Source organism: Hypoxylon fragiforme, assembly GCF_022984875.1.
Source record: "Hypoxylon fragiforme strain CBS 206.31 chromosome Unknown GGS25scaffold_9, whole genome shotgun sequence".
In the NCBI taxonomy this organism is placed as follows: domain Eukaryota; kingdom Fungi; phylum Ascomycota; class Sordariomycetes; order Xylariales; family Hypoxylaceae; genus Hypoxylon; species Hypoxylon fragiforme.
The window spans coordinates 2,268,404-2,282,829 of record NW_026054764.1 but is presented as its reverse complement, the minus strand read 5'-3'; the positions used below and the strand labels follow the sequence as shown (position 1 = coordinate 2,282,829).

Sequence of the window (14,426 nt, the reverse complement as noted above, 5' to 3'; positions counted from 1 at the left end):
GTACCCTAGCCTTGAGGTACATAGTGTGGTTAGTACTAGTTAGGTAGTTATGTAAGAAACTTGGTTCGTGCGTTCACTGGCCCCGGTGGGTCTTCCCGTCCAGTGACGTCTCCCGTTTCCCGTCCCTTTCCCGAATCTCTTCCACCACACAATCATCTCACGATACACATGTATCTTATATATATATCTTCAACTGCCATACACCCCTCAAAACCTGTGTCTTAAATTTTACCAAATCACCTCTCCGCCAACTCTTGTAGTGTTGACACTGTTAGTGGGTTAAGTAGTCGAATATCACATCTCATTCCTATCTCGTCGTCGAAGTAGTGTTTGTTTCCTTGTCGCATCTGCCGGGACGAATACGTGCAGTTGTATGAACCTAGTTGCAGCAGAATACCGCGAAACTATTGGTTCCCTGGCCCTTACATACAGAACCACTTCCACATACATACATGACCTCTTTGCTTTAGCCTCTTTTAGTTTTTATCCATTACAACGACATTAGCTTTTAGCTACCACCGTTTGACTACAACAACTCTTTGTTCTCTTCTTATTTGCTAGATAGCTGCATACCGCAAAGCTACTAGAAGTATATCGTCATACCTCTCTCCATCGATAATTAATTAAAACCCTTTTGTAACAACGTCTTGGACGAATCCCGATAAATTGTTCAGTATGGCGGGGAAACGATCAAAGGAAGCTACCAATGACCTCGACGAACTATTTGAAGGGATCGGCGACGAGAAAACAGTGAATAAGTCCGGAGGCAAATCCAAATCCGCTGTCTCCAAAACTCGAGGCGACAAGCCTAAGAAAGATATTCTTGCCGAACTAGAGGATGAGCTTGAAGGCGAAGAGGTTGCCCGACCCCATACGCCCCGCGTTAAAGAGCCATCCTCATCCAAGGCAGCCGCCAAGCGAAACAGCACAGCAACGCCTCCGCCCGGCGCCGGTCGAGTTTCGGAAGACAAATCAGCCAACCTCGTACGCAAATCCGTCGACAGCACCCGTTCTCTCCACACAAGTTTCACCCCGAGCGCTACTAGCTCCGAGCTTCAGGATGCCGAGAAGAAGGGAACAGTTGAGGAGACTTCCGCGCAGGCTGGAGGTGGATGGTGGGGTGGGTTGTTTGCTACGGCGAGTGCTACAGCAAATGCGGCCATGAAGCAAGCTGAGGCCGCCTACAAAGAAATTCAACAAAATGAAGAGGCCAAGAAATGGGCCGACCAAGTAAAGGGAAATGTCGGGGCTTTGAAAGGTCTAGGTATGTCTTAAGAATACACACCTTCCTCAAAACGTGTGCCATGAAGACTCTCTCGGGCTAATTACTAACAATCTGATAATAGGCGACGGCATCCGCCACCGAGCCCTACCGACTTTCGCTAACATCCTGCATACGCTTGCTCCGCCTATCTCTTCGCACGAACGACTTCTCATCCATATTACCCACGACATCGTCGGCTATCCTTCTCTTGACCCCCTCATCTACGGTGTCTTTAGTCGGGTTATGTCCCAGGTCGAAGGGGGGGATCTTCTCGTTATTCAACGAGGCCACGAAAACACTGCGCGACGCTCTTCCGACGCCTTCTACAAAGGAGCTTCGAGCTCAGCGGGTTGGCGCGACGGCCCCTGGTGGAGACAGGTTGACCTGCCTCGCGATCTCGGGGCTGTGAAAGGACTAGTGGAAGGGACGAAACTCTGCCGCGTCAGCGCAGAGAGCTACGCCCACGATTACTTCGCAGGCAGCGGCGGTGTCGTGGAAGCGCAAAAGCGCGCCCTAGAGCCCGTGAGCGAGGAAAACCCCGTGCGAACGAGCGACATCTTCCTGGCCGTCCAGCCCATCACCGTAGACGCGGACCCGGCGCTCTTCGCGGGCAGCACCGCCGGTGAGGCTGAGAAGGAAACCAGCGCCGTAGCCGACGACGGCGCCACCGAGGCGCACGTGTGCTTCGCCGTCTACGTCCTCGATCCCATCCACGAAATCATCTACAGCACCATCAGCCAGCACATCCCCGCCAAGTGGATCCGCTGGCTCGACGCGCCCACGCCCCTCACTCCCGCTAGCGGCGAGAGCGCGAGCGAGGGACCCGATGTTTCTTCGTCCTTCACCGTGCCCGACGAGATCCGCGAGATCGTCGAGAACGGCGGCGTGGATCCCCGCGAATGGGTCGCCGAGTGGGTCGAGGAAACGCTTAGCTTGAGTATTGGCGTTGTGGCGCAGCGGTATGTTGCGAGGAGGATGGGTGTGGGCGAGGGGGGGCTGGGCAAGGGGAAGCAGAGGATGGAGGCGCTGATACAGGAGGGTGCTGGTGAGGCGGCGAGGGCGGGGGTTATTTGATTAGGAGTTGATGTGTGGGATAGTGTGGGATGGTGTGCTCTTGTCTGGTCTGGCGGGATGGTATAATGGTGGTTCAAGGCTGGTGGTAGCGGGCGGCGGTTAGTGGCCATCGATGGATTGAACAGGCCAAGGCGGATAGCAGGGACTACCTAACCTAACCTAACCTACTGGGCAGGCTAGATAGATACCCAGGGGGATAAGTAGGCACTCGTTGTTTCACGGTCTTACAGTTTCACTTATGGAGTCGATGGGAAGGGCTATTTTCAATACTGCTACGTTCTTATATAGTTACGTACGTGCCTGCGGTAGGTAGGTGTCTTCGATATAGGCGGATACCACACCACACCGCACTTTTTTTTTTTTTCGTTTTGGGGGGTGTGGTTACTTCTTGTGTACCTACCTACCCGTCTGTTTGACAGAGTAGAGGCGGGTAGGTAGGTAACTATTAGGTAGGTAGCTTCAATCTATTAAGCCATATACTTACTTACCTATATATGTGAAAATGAAAACACATATGTGTATATGTAGGTATATATATACGTGAGTAATTGGGTCGATTGGTTTGTTGATGAGCTGTGTGCCACTGCTACATAAATTGAAGGCAGTGGCAGCAATATCAATTAGCAAACTTCACAAACCGGATCATTGTATTGTACCTATCTGTGGATGGGCTTGCAGGTGGACGGTATGTAGGTATGTTGGAAGTACGTAGGGTAACACTGAGGGAATAGATGTCAAGGAAGGGGGGAATATTTCATAGGTATTTACGCCAATATAAGTCAGTCCCATACCTTTTCTCAAACGTTGTTCAATTATACTAGGTTAAGTACATACCTGGTTAGGAGGCGCGCAACTTATTTATTATACCTATGCGTAATTGATTGACCCTCTCTACGGCATTCACCTCTGCTTACACCTACATAGACCTCCGCCTTCATGCCCCCGATACACACACAGCAGGCGCCTGGCAGCTCCATACACACTGGGCATCGAACCAAATGCCAAAACACGAACTACTTTCTCTGCTGCACAGTCAAACTTCCTGCCTATCCTAATCCATCACTCACTCACTCACGCCTTCCCCAAACTCCCGACAACCTTCAACTCCGCCTTCGCAGCCCTGCTCGCGCCCTCCGGCTGCACGCGCTTCAGCGGGCGGTACACCGGATCCCACATCTGCTCGCGAATCCACTCATCCAGCCCCGCCTCGCCCCCATCCTCCCCGGGAATTCCCTTCTCAGTCGCGACCCCATCCTCCACCGCCGCGCGGATGACCTCTCTCGCAACCCTGACGCTAACGTCGCGGACGTGCTCTACGCCCGGTAGCAAAGGCGCGGTGTCGTCCCGCAGCGCGGGGCTCAGCTGCGAGACGCCGCGCACGGCGGCGACGAGCATGTTGTCCGTTACCTTGGTGGCGCGGGCGAGCACGGCGCCGAGGCCGATGCCGGGGAAGACGACGGAGTTGTTGCACTCGGCGACCTCAATCTCCACCTCCTTCCCATCGGGTCCCCAGGGACCTTTTACAGGCGCGAACGGGGACCCGGTGGCGACGAGCGCGCGGCCGTTCGTCCAGTTGAGGATGTCTTCGGGCACGGCTTCGTGGAGGCGGGTTGGGTTGGAGAGGGGCAGGACGACGGGGCGGTCGACGCCGCGGGCCATTTCCTTGATGATTTCCTCGGTGAAGGATTTGGGAACGGTGGAGGTGCCGATGAGGACGTTGGGGTGCACGGATGTGATGACGGAAAGGAGGGAGGTGTCCTTGTGGGCCCAGTCGGAGCCGGACTTGGCGTAGACTTGTTGGCCGTTGTCGAGGGAGGTGGTGGTGGTTAGGAGGCCGGGGCGGTCTACGAGCCTGTGAGTTGTTTAGTAACTAGTACATGGGTAGGTGGTATGTATAGGTAAGGTGAAGGATGCTACTGACCATATCTGCTTAGCCGCCTCCTCTTTGCTGATACCCTTCTCGGTAGCGATAGCTTCGCGAACCTGATCTGCAATCCCTACACCAGCAGTTCCTGCGCCGAAGATGACTATCTTGGCGTCCCGAAGTTTCTGCTTAGACACGTGAAGTCCGGCCATGATGGCAGCCAAGGTGACGCACCCAGTCCCTTGGACATCGTCATTGAAGCAGGGGATTTCTGATCGGTAATGGTCCAAGATACGGCGTGCTAGAATTATGGATTAGTCCTTTGAATCATATCGTGAGTTTCTATGTAGGGGGGGTAGGTAACTTACCATTTGTCAACCCAAAGTCCTCGAAATGGATATAAGCATGCGGGTACAGCTTCCGCGCCGATTTAACAAAAGTCTCGACTAATTCATCGTACTTCTTACCCCGTTCCCGCTTTTGGCGCAGGCCGAGATACAAGTCATCACTTAGGAGTTTCTCGTTGTCTGTTCCACAATCCAGGACGACCGGTAAGGTTCGGTTAGGATGGATTCCAGCGCATAGAGTGGTAAGCACCAGTTTCGCCACGGAGATGAGTATTCCGCCTACTCCTTGGTCCCCTATCCCAAGAATTTCTTCTCCGTCTAGATTTGGTGAGCGCTGTGTACCTATCACACAATACATCTAGAATGAAAGCAGCGATTCATACCTGTCACAACAATGTAGTCAATGTCTTCAGGCTTTCCCCATTGGCCAAGATCGTGAGAGACCCTATCAAGATCATTGATGTTGAGGAAGCATCCTTCGGGTCGACGGAATAGCCGGGAAAAGTTCTGAATTGCATCGCCTTCGGTTGGTGTGTATACAACACTGAACATCTCCTTCATATGGTCTTGTAGAAGCTATGCGTAGGTATGTGGTTAGTAGTGTGATATAAGTATCCTTGATATGGACGTTGGTGTTACAGCGAATAAGCATGGTAGCATCGTTCAGGTAATCTTACCTTGTAGTACAAGACTAGATTCTGCTCCTTGAGAGAAGTCAAGAAGGTGTTCTTGGCCAAGTCATCTTGTCTCGAAACATACTGCTGGTATGCACGTTCGGCTTGCTGTTGGAGGGTTTGAATGCTAGTAGGTAGTAGGCCAGCCAAATTGAACTCGCGACGCTCTTCAGCTGTGTGTGCGGAGCCACGGTTGAAGTATGGCGTGTTCAACAAGACGGTACCGGACACGGCGCATTCTACTGGGCCACTGGTACTCAGTGGCAGGTGAGAGAACTTGGATTTAGTATTCGCCGACATGGTAGATGTGGTATGAAATGTCACGCGATTGGGATGAAGAAGTCTCAATGTTCGCAAGAAGGGACGGATAAGATACATGAAAATATTTATTATTATATTACTTGGTAGTAGTTTGGTTTTCTAGGAGTGAGAAGTAACAACAACAAAGAGTCATGTCCAATTATATATGTAGCACGGTATTTCATAGGAGGGTACTACATGAGGGTAACTAGGGAGCATTCAAGATGATGGGCTCTAGGTATGAAGCTTACTTGCACGTGTGATGCGAGAACCGGAATTTAGGTATATAACAAAAGATAAAACCCTGGTAGGATGACGTCGTGCAACAATCCAAGGAAGAGTTGACGAATAAGATAAAGCGTGCTATGTGACAAGAGGGGGGGTTTGAACGTACATAGTTGGAACTAGAGGCACCTACTATGTACCTAGACAGGTAAGATGATGAAGATGATGATGGAAATGTAGGAGCTCCTGGAGCCTCGCTCATGTGATAGGTTGTAAATACAAAGATGAGCGTGGACTATGATGGTTCGTAAATAATTCTTCTTTCTTGCAGCATTATAGTAACAGATGATGTAAACATCATCCGTCCCTGGATCACCAAGCCCTCTTAGGACCACGACGCAAGACGCATCACGGAAAAAAGATCAATCAGATGAAAGACTCGTAGGATAAATCGAGTGACTGGAGCCAGGTTGCTGCGATATAGTATGAAGTAGAAGTATGAAATAAACTGAGATGAAATGAAATGAAAGATGCAGACCTAAATTTAAACATATATCTTGACATATACTTTAACAATTAACATTTATCAATTATACCTTGATATAACTGTGACAATGTAGCTCTCGAAGTTCGAACAAAGAAAGTTGACTTGACAAGTTTTTCGAAGTTTTTGTTAGAGGAGAAAATTTTAGAACGCGATAAACCCGGCGATAAACCCGGTATTTACATTCAAGAGCACAGAGCACAGAGCACAGACCATATGGATATTTTGCCTTTTTTTAGCTAACCTTGCCAACTGGCTGACGGCTCGTCTAGCTGCCAAGACTAGCCCCTTTTCCAGTCACTCCGCCAACCAATTCTGACTATGAAGCTTTCTCGTTTGAGTCTCCTACCATAATGCAAAACTTACACTTAACTAGGCGACTTTTTAGATCTCATGTCCCTTCAAGTTCCCAGCAGTAAGGTCCGTCCAATACTTATGATATAACCTCCATCGATTGATGCTTGGATGTCAGCACGTATCTACTTATGTACAGACCAACAACAAGTTCGTCAGCACTTGTGTTCCACTAAAGCCTAAAAGACCGACTCGTTAGATCTTGCTGAATACGTGGCCTTGTATATGGGATTATAGCCGATTGTATGACATTGATCTCCAGAGGCTTCGTTTGCAGGCTTCGTTTGCAGCTGCCTGCCAAGATGCGGAGCTAACGAGATACTTACCTCAAAGATCTGGCAACTCTAGAAGTCTATTTCATTTTAGGTTCACTGCAGCCACGCGGATACCAATTCCCATCGCACAGGTTGCCGCATACCTAGCCAGATAAACACCTATCCCATATCCGTCTTGGATGACCACATTCCCAACGACATTTCGAGTCACGCAGAGATCGTTTCCGTGCTGCTTGGAACTTGGAATACTCACCCCCATCTCAAACCCCTATTCCTACCGACCTCGTTACACGGAATTCTAACATCAGCCACGCTGTGACCTGGCTGTCTTGCCATGTCCCATCCGTTTTCTATTCCCTTTGTAGCTATTTCCTCTTTTATGTCCTCGTTCTCCTTTTTCTTTGTTGTTATTTTTATCGGTTTACTCTTATTGAATGGGGAGATGTTGGGTCTGTGTGATAGATACTACCTAGGTAGTGCGTTGTAGTGTGAATTATTCAACAGTAAAATACATTTATATATTTGCGTCAGATGCTGTTCTCGTGATAGGTCCAGCTAGTATGAAAGCGTAGAGTTTGAGTGTTGGCTCACCCACCCCTTTACTTGAACGGTTACTTGCCTCCTAAATATCCGCCATCTTGCAGCCAGCATACGCCAAATCAATACAAGGCAGAATAGGTATAACACACACTGCCAATGTAAAAATATATCAAAAGGCCTAATGAGAATTAAGTATACCTACTTGAAAAATACAGGTCTTCATCGAACTCAAGGTACAATACGGACGGCACGCTTCATAATCCTAGCTCATCATAATCCTAACTCATAACAATGCACTACCGTCGTCCGTCGCTCGTCTTTATTAAGTAGGTAGGTAAGTTCCAAGGTTGGTATGCATACTGGGAATACCGATGTCACGTAAGTACCTAGGTAGGCATGCAGTCAGCATCTGGGGGTTGTGGCCGACAGCCAGCGTCCCTAACATCCACCACCACCACCACCGCACTATTATTGTATTGACGTTAGCATTGCTTCTCAATAATGATGATAAGGAAAATTGCTTTGGAGAAAAGGGGGGGTTGGAGATTGGACTTACACCGCCGCCACCGCCGCCACTTCCACCACATCCGCCGCCACCACCGCATCCACCACCTCCCCCACCTCCCCCACACGCCGGGCCGGAAGAGCCGCACTTGAAGAAGAGTTAGCACGATTTCGTCCATTATTAAGCCCCTATGGCTTTTAAAAGAGTCACAACTTACACCACCACCACTGCTACCACACCCGCCAGCTCCGCCACACCCACCACTTCCTTGTCCACAAGCGCCATACGCGCATCCGCCCTGCGCCCCCTGGCCTGAAGCGGCACCACTAGGATCGCCGCAGGGGTAGTACGCGGGGGTGAAGTAGACGGGGTAGACAAAGGGGCCGTACATCATGTACGGGTATCCCCAGTAGTTGTGATAGTACTCGTCGCGCGGGGGGATCTCACGGCCCTTCTTCTTCGCGCGCTTCTGGGCCTTGGCGTAGTTCTTGTCGAGATAATCCTTGTGTGCCTTGTGTGCGCGGCGGATGGCCATGTCTCGATATTTACTCACGTCGTGGAATAGCACCGAGTTGTGCGCCGAGATGTGGGCGCTCTTGTCAGGTGGGCATGTCGATGCTTGGCCTGATTTGTGGAAGGATTCGGTGACTGTTATGGTAGGGTTAGAAGCGTACCAGCGAGATGGAAGCTAATAGAGGAGAAAAGAAAAGGCGGAAGACACAACGTACTCTTGTCACTTTTAGACACCCGAAAGATGCTGCCAACATTTGAGACGTGCGCGGCACGAATTGACTCGCAATACCAGCACGTGCATTCTGAGTAGACTTCGTTGTACATTTCTTGGTAAGTCTTGCTTGTCCACTCAAAAGAGGTAGATAGCTTGCTCTCGTCAATCTTGTCGTCGTGGTCTATTAGCTGGCGAGTTTTTCCCGAAGTCCAAGCAGCGTATACCGAAGGACTAAGTTGATGCGTGTGCCACGCTAAGTCTACATCTAATGTAGGAACCGCGATTTGGTTTGGATGTAAGGCCATGATTTTTACGAAGCGCGTGTACTTTACAATTAGTCGTGTCATCGTGTCCCTGGCCGCTGGGCTGTGTAACCAGTCAATCTGTGTGGAATGAGCGACCGTGTGTGAAGAGCATAAATACCGTAAGGGGTATTAAAGGGGTAATAAAGGACATACCTTGTGCATCTTTTCTGTAAAAATGCCCTGTCGTAGCACAGCGCCGCTAAGATCGAGGGCAAAAGGCGAGGGGTTTCCCCAGTATCGCGACATCATTTTCCTCACATGTGCTCGAGCTTGCGAGCCCAGTCGGTACCGCTTATAAGCATCGCGACCTGTTACGCCTTCGACCTCCTTGAGAAGCTTATTGTCCCTCAATGCTTCCTCAATAATAAGACGAACGCTTTCCATCGACTGTGTCTTTTTAGGCTGAAGCAATTCAAGAAATTTACTAATATTTTTCTTGATCAGCCTGTTTGGGAATGTGCGTCCATCCTTGATTCTAATTCGCTCAATTTCGGGGAGCCTAGTTGGAATTCCTGTCCCGTTATCTAAGATAGTCCCTGGCATCGGCCGGTGGTGATAAAGCAGCTCTCGGGCATCTTTCACAAACTTTCTGACCTCGAGAAGCTCTCTTGTGATATTCTCTTGACATTTTGAGCATTTATGCGAGAAGTTGCCGTCTCCGTAACCCTCCCCAGCAAAGCCTGGCTCTTGATCCATGCAATCCTCGGGCAGTGAGGTGGTGGTCCATGGGACTTGGTGAGCTTTGGAGCAGCTGGGGCACTTGAGAGTTTTGGCCATCGGATCCTCAGTATTGTCCCATTTTCGGCCTATGATATTTTCCCATGCAGATTTGCATTCTGGAGAGACATTGTAGTTGAAGTCATTATCAATAGCGTTGTTGACGAGTTCCCATGGCATGCCACTCATCCAAAGTCCATTTAAACCATGGAGCACACAATCCTCTAGGTAGGCCCTAGGATTGAGCATATGAGCATGCCAGACCATAAGCACATCTATGTGAATTAGTATGAGATTCCTAGTGAATGGTATGATAAAAAAACTTACCTAGGGGAGGTAATATGTTTTCGGCCCATGAAAGAAAACTACTCCTAGTAGTAAAATCGGTATATCTCTCGGACTTATCTTCCATATCACTCTCAGTCAGGTATGTTGTGGAGAGCTTATCCCACCACGTCTCATATCGGTCCACGGCCCTGGCGATAAATAGAGCCCATCGCTTTTCACGGATATTCGCTAGGCGCTGTTCTGTCTTCTCATGGAGCTTTAGGCCCTTCTCCACAGCCTTGGCCTTTCTATCTGCTTGCGAAAGGACGCGACTGTCGAACAGACCCCACAGGCCGTCAGTATAGCCTATATCCTCCTGAAGGTTATGAAAAGCAGCGAGAAGCTTTAGATGTGCTAGACAGGTGTCGGGGGTAACATCCTTGGTTTGGGATGGGAGATTAAGTGAGGCAAACGCCGAGTTTAGGTCGTCGATGGACGGGTCCTCGGGCTGGGTCGGTGCTTGATTATTTTCTGCACTGTATTGTGGCGGCGCGTCGCCATTCTTCTCCCCGTTCACAACTCCAACCGGTTCAGCATTACCGTTTGATTTGGCCATGATGAGATGATGAGATGATTTGCGGCTAGACAGCCAAGCCTGAGTTTTTAGAATGAATGGGAATAAAGGAAGCAACCGCCGAGGAAGGCGTTAGGTCATTAGTAGGTGAGAAAAGTTGCTCCTCTCAACATTTGCTTGGAAAAGAGGTTACCCAGGAAATATGCGACCCATGTGAGAGTTGTCTACAGAAACCGAACAGGTAGGGGCTCGGGGGGATTTAAAAGCATTTGGAGTCGAATTCTTGTAAGCAGCACTAGCGGCTTTCAGTGGCTTGCGGAGTATCTTGTGGGAATGGGCCTGGAGTTATCATCTACGTAGATACCACCACATGCTCCCTAGATATGCTAAAAGGGGGACCGAGTCGATACGCCACGTTGCTCGGGCTTGTACATTCAGCTCTGAGCGCTAAAGTGCTAGGCATAAATCTAGGTTGAAGCATTAGGCGAGCTGGTTTTGATAGTTAGGATGTTTTGAATCTGATGTTTAAGATGTTTAAGATGTTTGAACTTGATTAAGTGGAAGAAGAATAGAAGGATTCGACTCCAGGTTGATATTTGTGGGGTGACGTATTAATCCTACAGACTACATGTACTATGTAGTAGTACTACCATGTAACTTACATGTACACAAACTGTCACAAAGAAATGATTAACATCCATCAATTTGATAGGTGCTTGTGACCCCCGATGTGCCAGGGTTAGCAAGGATCGGCCCTGATTGATCTTCGATGTTCAGTTCATTAGCCCAGAAAGCTTGAAATGACATCCCGCAACTCACCACTGTAAACTGTCTGGGTAACTCAACAGCCTCAAATGTTCGTAAAGCTTACTGTACTAGTAGTACGTTACCCGTTGAATTTCGCTGCCTGCGATCGATAACGTAGATCAACGGTCAAGCTCAGATCCTAGGGCGATGCACGGATAGAACGGGGTACAGATGGAATGGAATTCTTCCAAAGCTTGTATCAACCCAAGCTTCAAGTTCAAGTGTTACGTGCTTAAGGCTAAGCCTCATTTTACCACGTTCGAACAAATAAGCTTTGGCTAAAGTGCTTGGAATGGCGATTCGATCATACCTGACCAACTTCAGACCAAGACCGGACTCGGTTTTTGCAGGGGGTCAAAAGACATGGCATTGACGATTGTGGCGCTGTCCTGTCTCAACTCGCCTTGTCTCGCTTAAGTATGCGCTAGAAGGCTACCTAATTTGTATAATACCTACAGGTATTTATTTAGCATTTTCCAGCTGTATCACCTGAAGATGACCAAAACGGTTGCACAAACTGACATTCTGCATTTGTGGCTACACCTAACTACTTCCTAGGTTAGGCACCTAAAAGGCTTTGACTTTCAACCCGTTAAGCTGAGATCATCATGCAGTGCCCATCTCGTCTCGGAATGGAACACGTACCAAAGGGGCAATCCAATTGATTCATCCATTTGCATGGCTAACCTTTTCACTCAGTGTCAAAGACGCCACAGACATCACAGACATCACAGACATATCAAATGAACGTCGATTTCAAGCAAGAATCTCCGAATAAATTAAACAATTTAGACTTGCTTACATATCCAAGCTTCATTGGCACCGTCACCTGTCTCTTATAGTACTGTTCCCGATTGTGATCATTCTAGTTATCCAGGCACCAATATCGCATATCATATAATCTGCATCCTTCATCCATCAAGCCATAATGCTCCTCTTGACATTTCTCCTGTCCTTGTGGTGGATCATAACTCCCTCCGCTCGCTTAATCATAATATCGCCTACCCCTCCCCCGCCAGCCATTGCATCCTTCCGAAGGTAGGAAGGCCCGCATTGGACGCGGTCTCCTAGACATATCTTACAAAGCCTGCTCGAGATATCCATCTCATCACCCTGGATTGCCGTAGTCTTTTATATGCGGTTTGATAAAGGGAGTCTGATCGTCCAATCCAGAGGCGCTGTCGACATCGGGAGGATCATCAGATGGGATCACTGACCAAATCGGCAACCATCTCCTCATAGTACTCATCATCAAATGGATCCGGAGTGTTATCCGTGGGGGGGTTAACAGGTGCATACAGGAAGGGATTGAGGAAGGGGTTGGCGAAGGGATTAGGACGGTAGCCAGGAAGGTGATCCTTAAACGGATCGTAGGGGATATTAAAAAACCCGTCGCGCCCGATATTATCGGCTATAAAAGGATCTTTCATCTCATCTGGGTCGGCAGTGTTCTCCAGCCACTCGCGAATGGATGCATCAACAGCCGGGCTATTGAAGGGACCCGACTCAGCCTCAACATAATCGTCGTCTTGGCTACCGTCTTGGCTATCGTCTTGGATATCGTCTTGACTATCATCTTGACCGTCATATTCGCTACCATATTCGCTGTCGTATGCGCTATCATATTCGCCGTCGGTTTGATCGTCATTGGCGCCGCTGTCGATATTTTCGGAGGCCGGAGGCTCAGGTGGATAGATGAGGTACAGCCGGACACGAGGGACAGAAGCATATGCTAAGTGTCCGTCTTGCAAATCTCCCCAACCGATTATCCCACGCAACTTATCGAAGTAAAAACTGTGTATATTCGAGCCGACCGCCAGCCCCCGGCCACTTGACGCGATTCGCTCGAGCCATGCTCCAAAGCCAAATATGATCAAGATAGCAATGGCGACGCGGGCCTGGGCGACATCACTCCGCGGGACAGCGGGAAAGAATGTCTTGTGGTAAAGGGGGGTTTTGAAGGCAGAGTCAATGCCTATATAATAGCATGAGATGAGGTTACGCACCCGAAATACCATGCTCTGAAGGTCCTGGAAGTTGTCGCGTCTGAACATGCCCATTTGGTGGGTGGGGGAAGTGACTTCTTTTTGAGTCAGGTAGTTAAGGGGGGAAATCCACTCCGTGGCATAACTAATCAAAATATGGTCCAAGTGGTCGAGGCATGGCCAGATCATTATTCGAAATAGTTCATTAATGAACTCTCGGGGTAGGGACTCCGAGGGAGCAGAAGTTGGCTTCGGCTTCGGAAGCGCGTAGCTTGCAAAAGGGCTGAACATTGTGAACACTGGAAGATAGGTAGGTATCCTCTGGTTCGAAGATGTCAACGCTGGATGTTGCTGGATATCGATGAGGGTTTAAAAGTCTCAGTGACAAGAGGGGCGATGTGATGAACTGAGGGTCTGATTCTTATTGGGCTTGAATATAAGAGGAGAGGAGAGAGAGGAGAGCAGAGAGAGAGAGAGACATAGACAGGCCATGTTTATATACTCTTCCAGGAGCTCTCTCTAAGTCCTTTAGATCGAGGAAATAAACTCTTCAACATATGGTTTCCAGGCCGAGTAAACAAACTACTGGACACATGGTTGGCGCTTGGAAAAGCTATAAGGAAAAGCTTCACGCCGCTCAACGAGATTTAGACTACCATCGCTCAAAACTCTGTATTAGTCCTGAGATCTCCGTTTTCTCAGGGGGCTCCTCTACTACGTATCTAGCTTCGAAACATGGCGCCACGGACAACCTGCTTGCGGTCGTCTCTGGTGCGCTATGTATCTATCAACTACGAGGCTACCTGATTTACAATAAGTCAATTCTTTATACTTTTCCCGATATATATCGCGTGTATCTAGCTGACAAGATCGCTTCCCTTGCGCTCCAATTTCGCTTCGCTAGCCCCTGAAATATATTTGGGCTGCTTGATCGGCGGGAGCCATATTGGGGCGGCTTCAATCTTCGTGCGGAATGAGATGGCATCAATTATGCTTTATGTCAATATGACAATGTCAACAGAGCTGGTGAGTTGATAGAAAACTGTAAACTGTAATCTAGGTGGTAGATGCCTTTTTC

The 14,426-nt window shown here is 49.0% G+C and overlaps 4 protein-coding genes across 4 annotated transcripts; 1 reads left to right on the top strand and 3 right to left on the bottom strand.

Annotated features, from left to right (window-relative positions):
- Positions 1–675: 675 nt before the first annotated feature.
- On the top strand, positions 676–2,338 carry GGS25DRAFT_525729 (maintenance of telomere capping protein 1; the record flags this gene model as incomplete). The annotated part of the gene is made up of 2 exons (XM_049264847.1): positions 676–1,264; positions 1,347–2,338. 2 exons carry the CDS (start codon positions 676–678, stop codon positions 2,336–2,338), a joined length of 1,581 nt encoding a protein of 526 aa, XP_049113342.1.
- An 831-nt stretch (positions 2,339–3,169) lies between these two features.
- On the bottom strand, positions 3,170–5,685 carry GGS25DRAFT_461345 (uncharacterized protein). Its single transcript, XM_049258940.1, has 5 exons — positions 5,227–5,685; positions 4,933–5,125; positions 4,571–4,867; positions 4,260–4,503; positions 3,170–4,190 (listed from the first exon to the last, which is right to left on the bottom strand). The coding sequence occupies exons 1-5, from the start codon at positions 5,599–5,601 to the stop codon at positions 3,410–3,412; spliced, it is 1,890 nt and encodes a 629-aa protein (XP_049113341.1). The 5' UTR covers positions 5,602–5,685; the 3' UTR covers positions 3,170–3,409.
- A 1,924-nt stretch (positions 5,686–7,609) lies between these two features.
- GGS25DRAFT_461305 (uncharacterized protein) lies at positions 7,610–11,019 on the bottom strand. The gene is made up of 6 exons (XM_049258939.1): positions 10,043–11,019; positions 9,152–9,990; positions 8,695–9,076; positions 8,184–8,614; positions 8,018–8,113; positions 7,610–7,926 (listed from the first exon to the last, which is right to left on the bottom strand). Exons 1-6 carry the CDS (start codon positions 10,596–10,598, stop codon positions 7,900–7,902), a joined length of 2,331 nt encoding a protein of 776 aa, XP_049113340.1. The 5' UTR covers positions 10,599–11,019; the 3' UTR covers positions 7,610–7,899.
- Positions 11,020–12,209: 1,190 nt separating this feature from the next.
- On the bottom strand, positions 12,210–13,772 carry GGS25DRAFT_461293 (uncharacterized protein). Its single transcript, XM_049258938.1, has one exon. It carries the CDS (start codon positions 13,637–13,639, stop codon positions 12,563–12,565), a length of 1,077 nt encoding a protein of 358 aa, XP_049113339.1. The 5' UTR covers positions 13,640–13,772; the 3' UTR covers positions 12,210–12,562.
- Positions 13,773–14,426: the final 654 nt, after the last annotated feature.

Coding starts and splice junctions, on each gene's coding strand:
- GGS25DRAFT_461305 (XM_049258939.1), bottom strand. CDS start 10,598: ATGGCCAAATCAAACGGTAATGCTGAACCGGTTGGAGTTGTGAACGGG. Junction 9,991..10,042: donor AAACATATTACCTCCCCTAG/GTAAGTTTTTTT, acceptor TAATTCACATAG/ATGTGCTTATGGTCTGGCAT. Junction 8,615..8,694: donor GGTGTCTAAAAGTGACAAGA/GTACGTTGTGTC, acceptor CTACCATAACAG/TCACCGAATCCTTCCACAAA.
- GGS25DRAFT_461345 (XM_049258940.1), bottom strand. CDS start 5,601: ATGTATCTTATCCGTCCCTTCTTGCGAACATTGAGACTTCTTCATCCC. Junction 4,504..4,570: donor GGACTTTGGGTTGACAAATG/GTAAGTTACCTA, acceptor CCATAATTCTAG/CACGCCGTATCTTGGACCAT. Junction 4,191..4,259: donor GAGGCGGCTAAGCAGATATG/GTCAGTAGCATC, acceptor AACAACTCACAG/GCTCGTAGACCGCCCCGGCC.
- GGS25DRAFT_461293 (XM_049258938.1), bottom strand. CDS start 13,639: ATGTTCAGCCCTTTTGCAAGCTACGCGCTTCCGAAGCCGAAGCCAACT.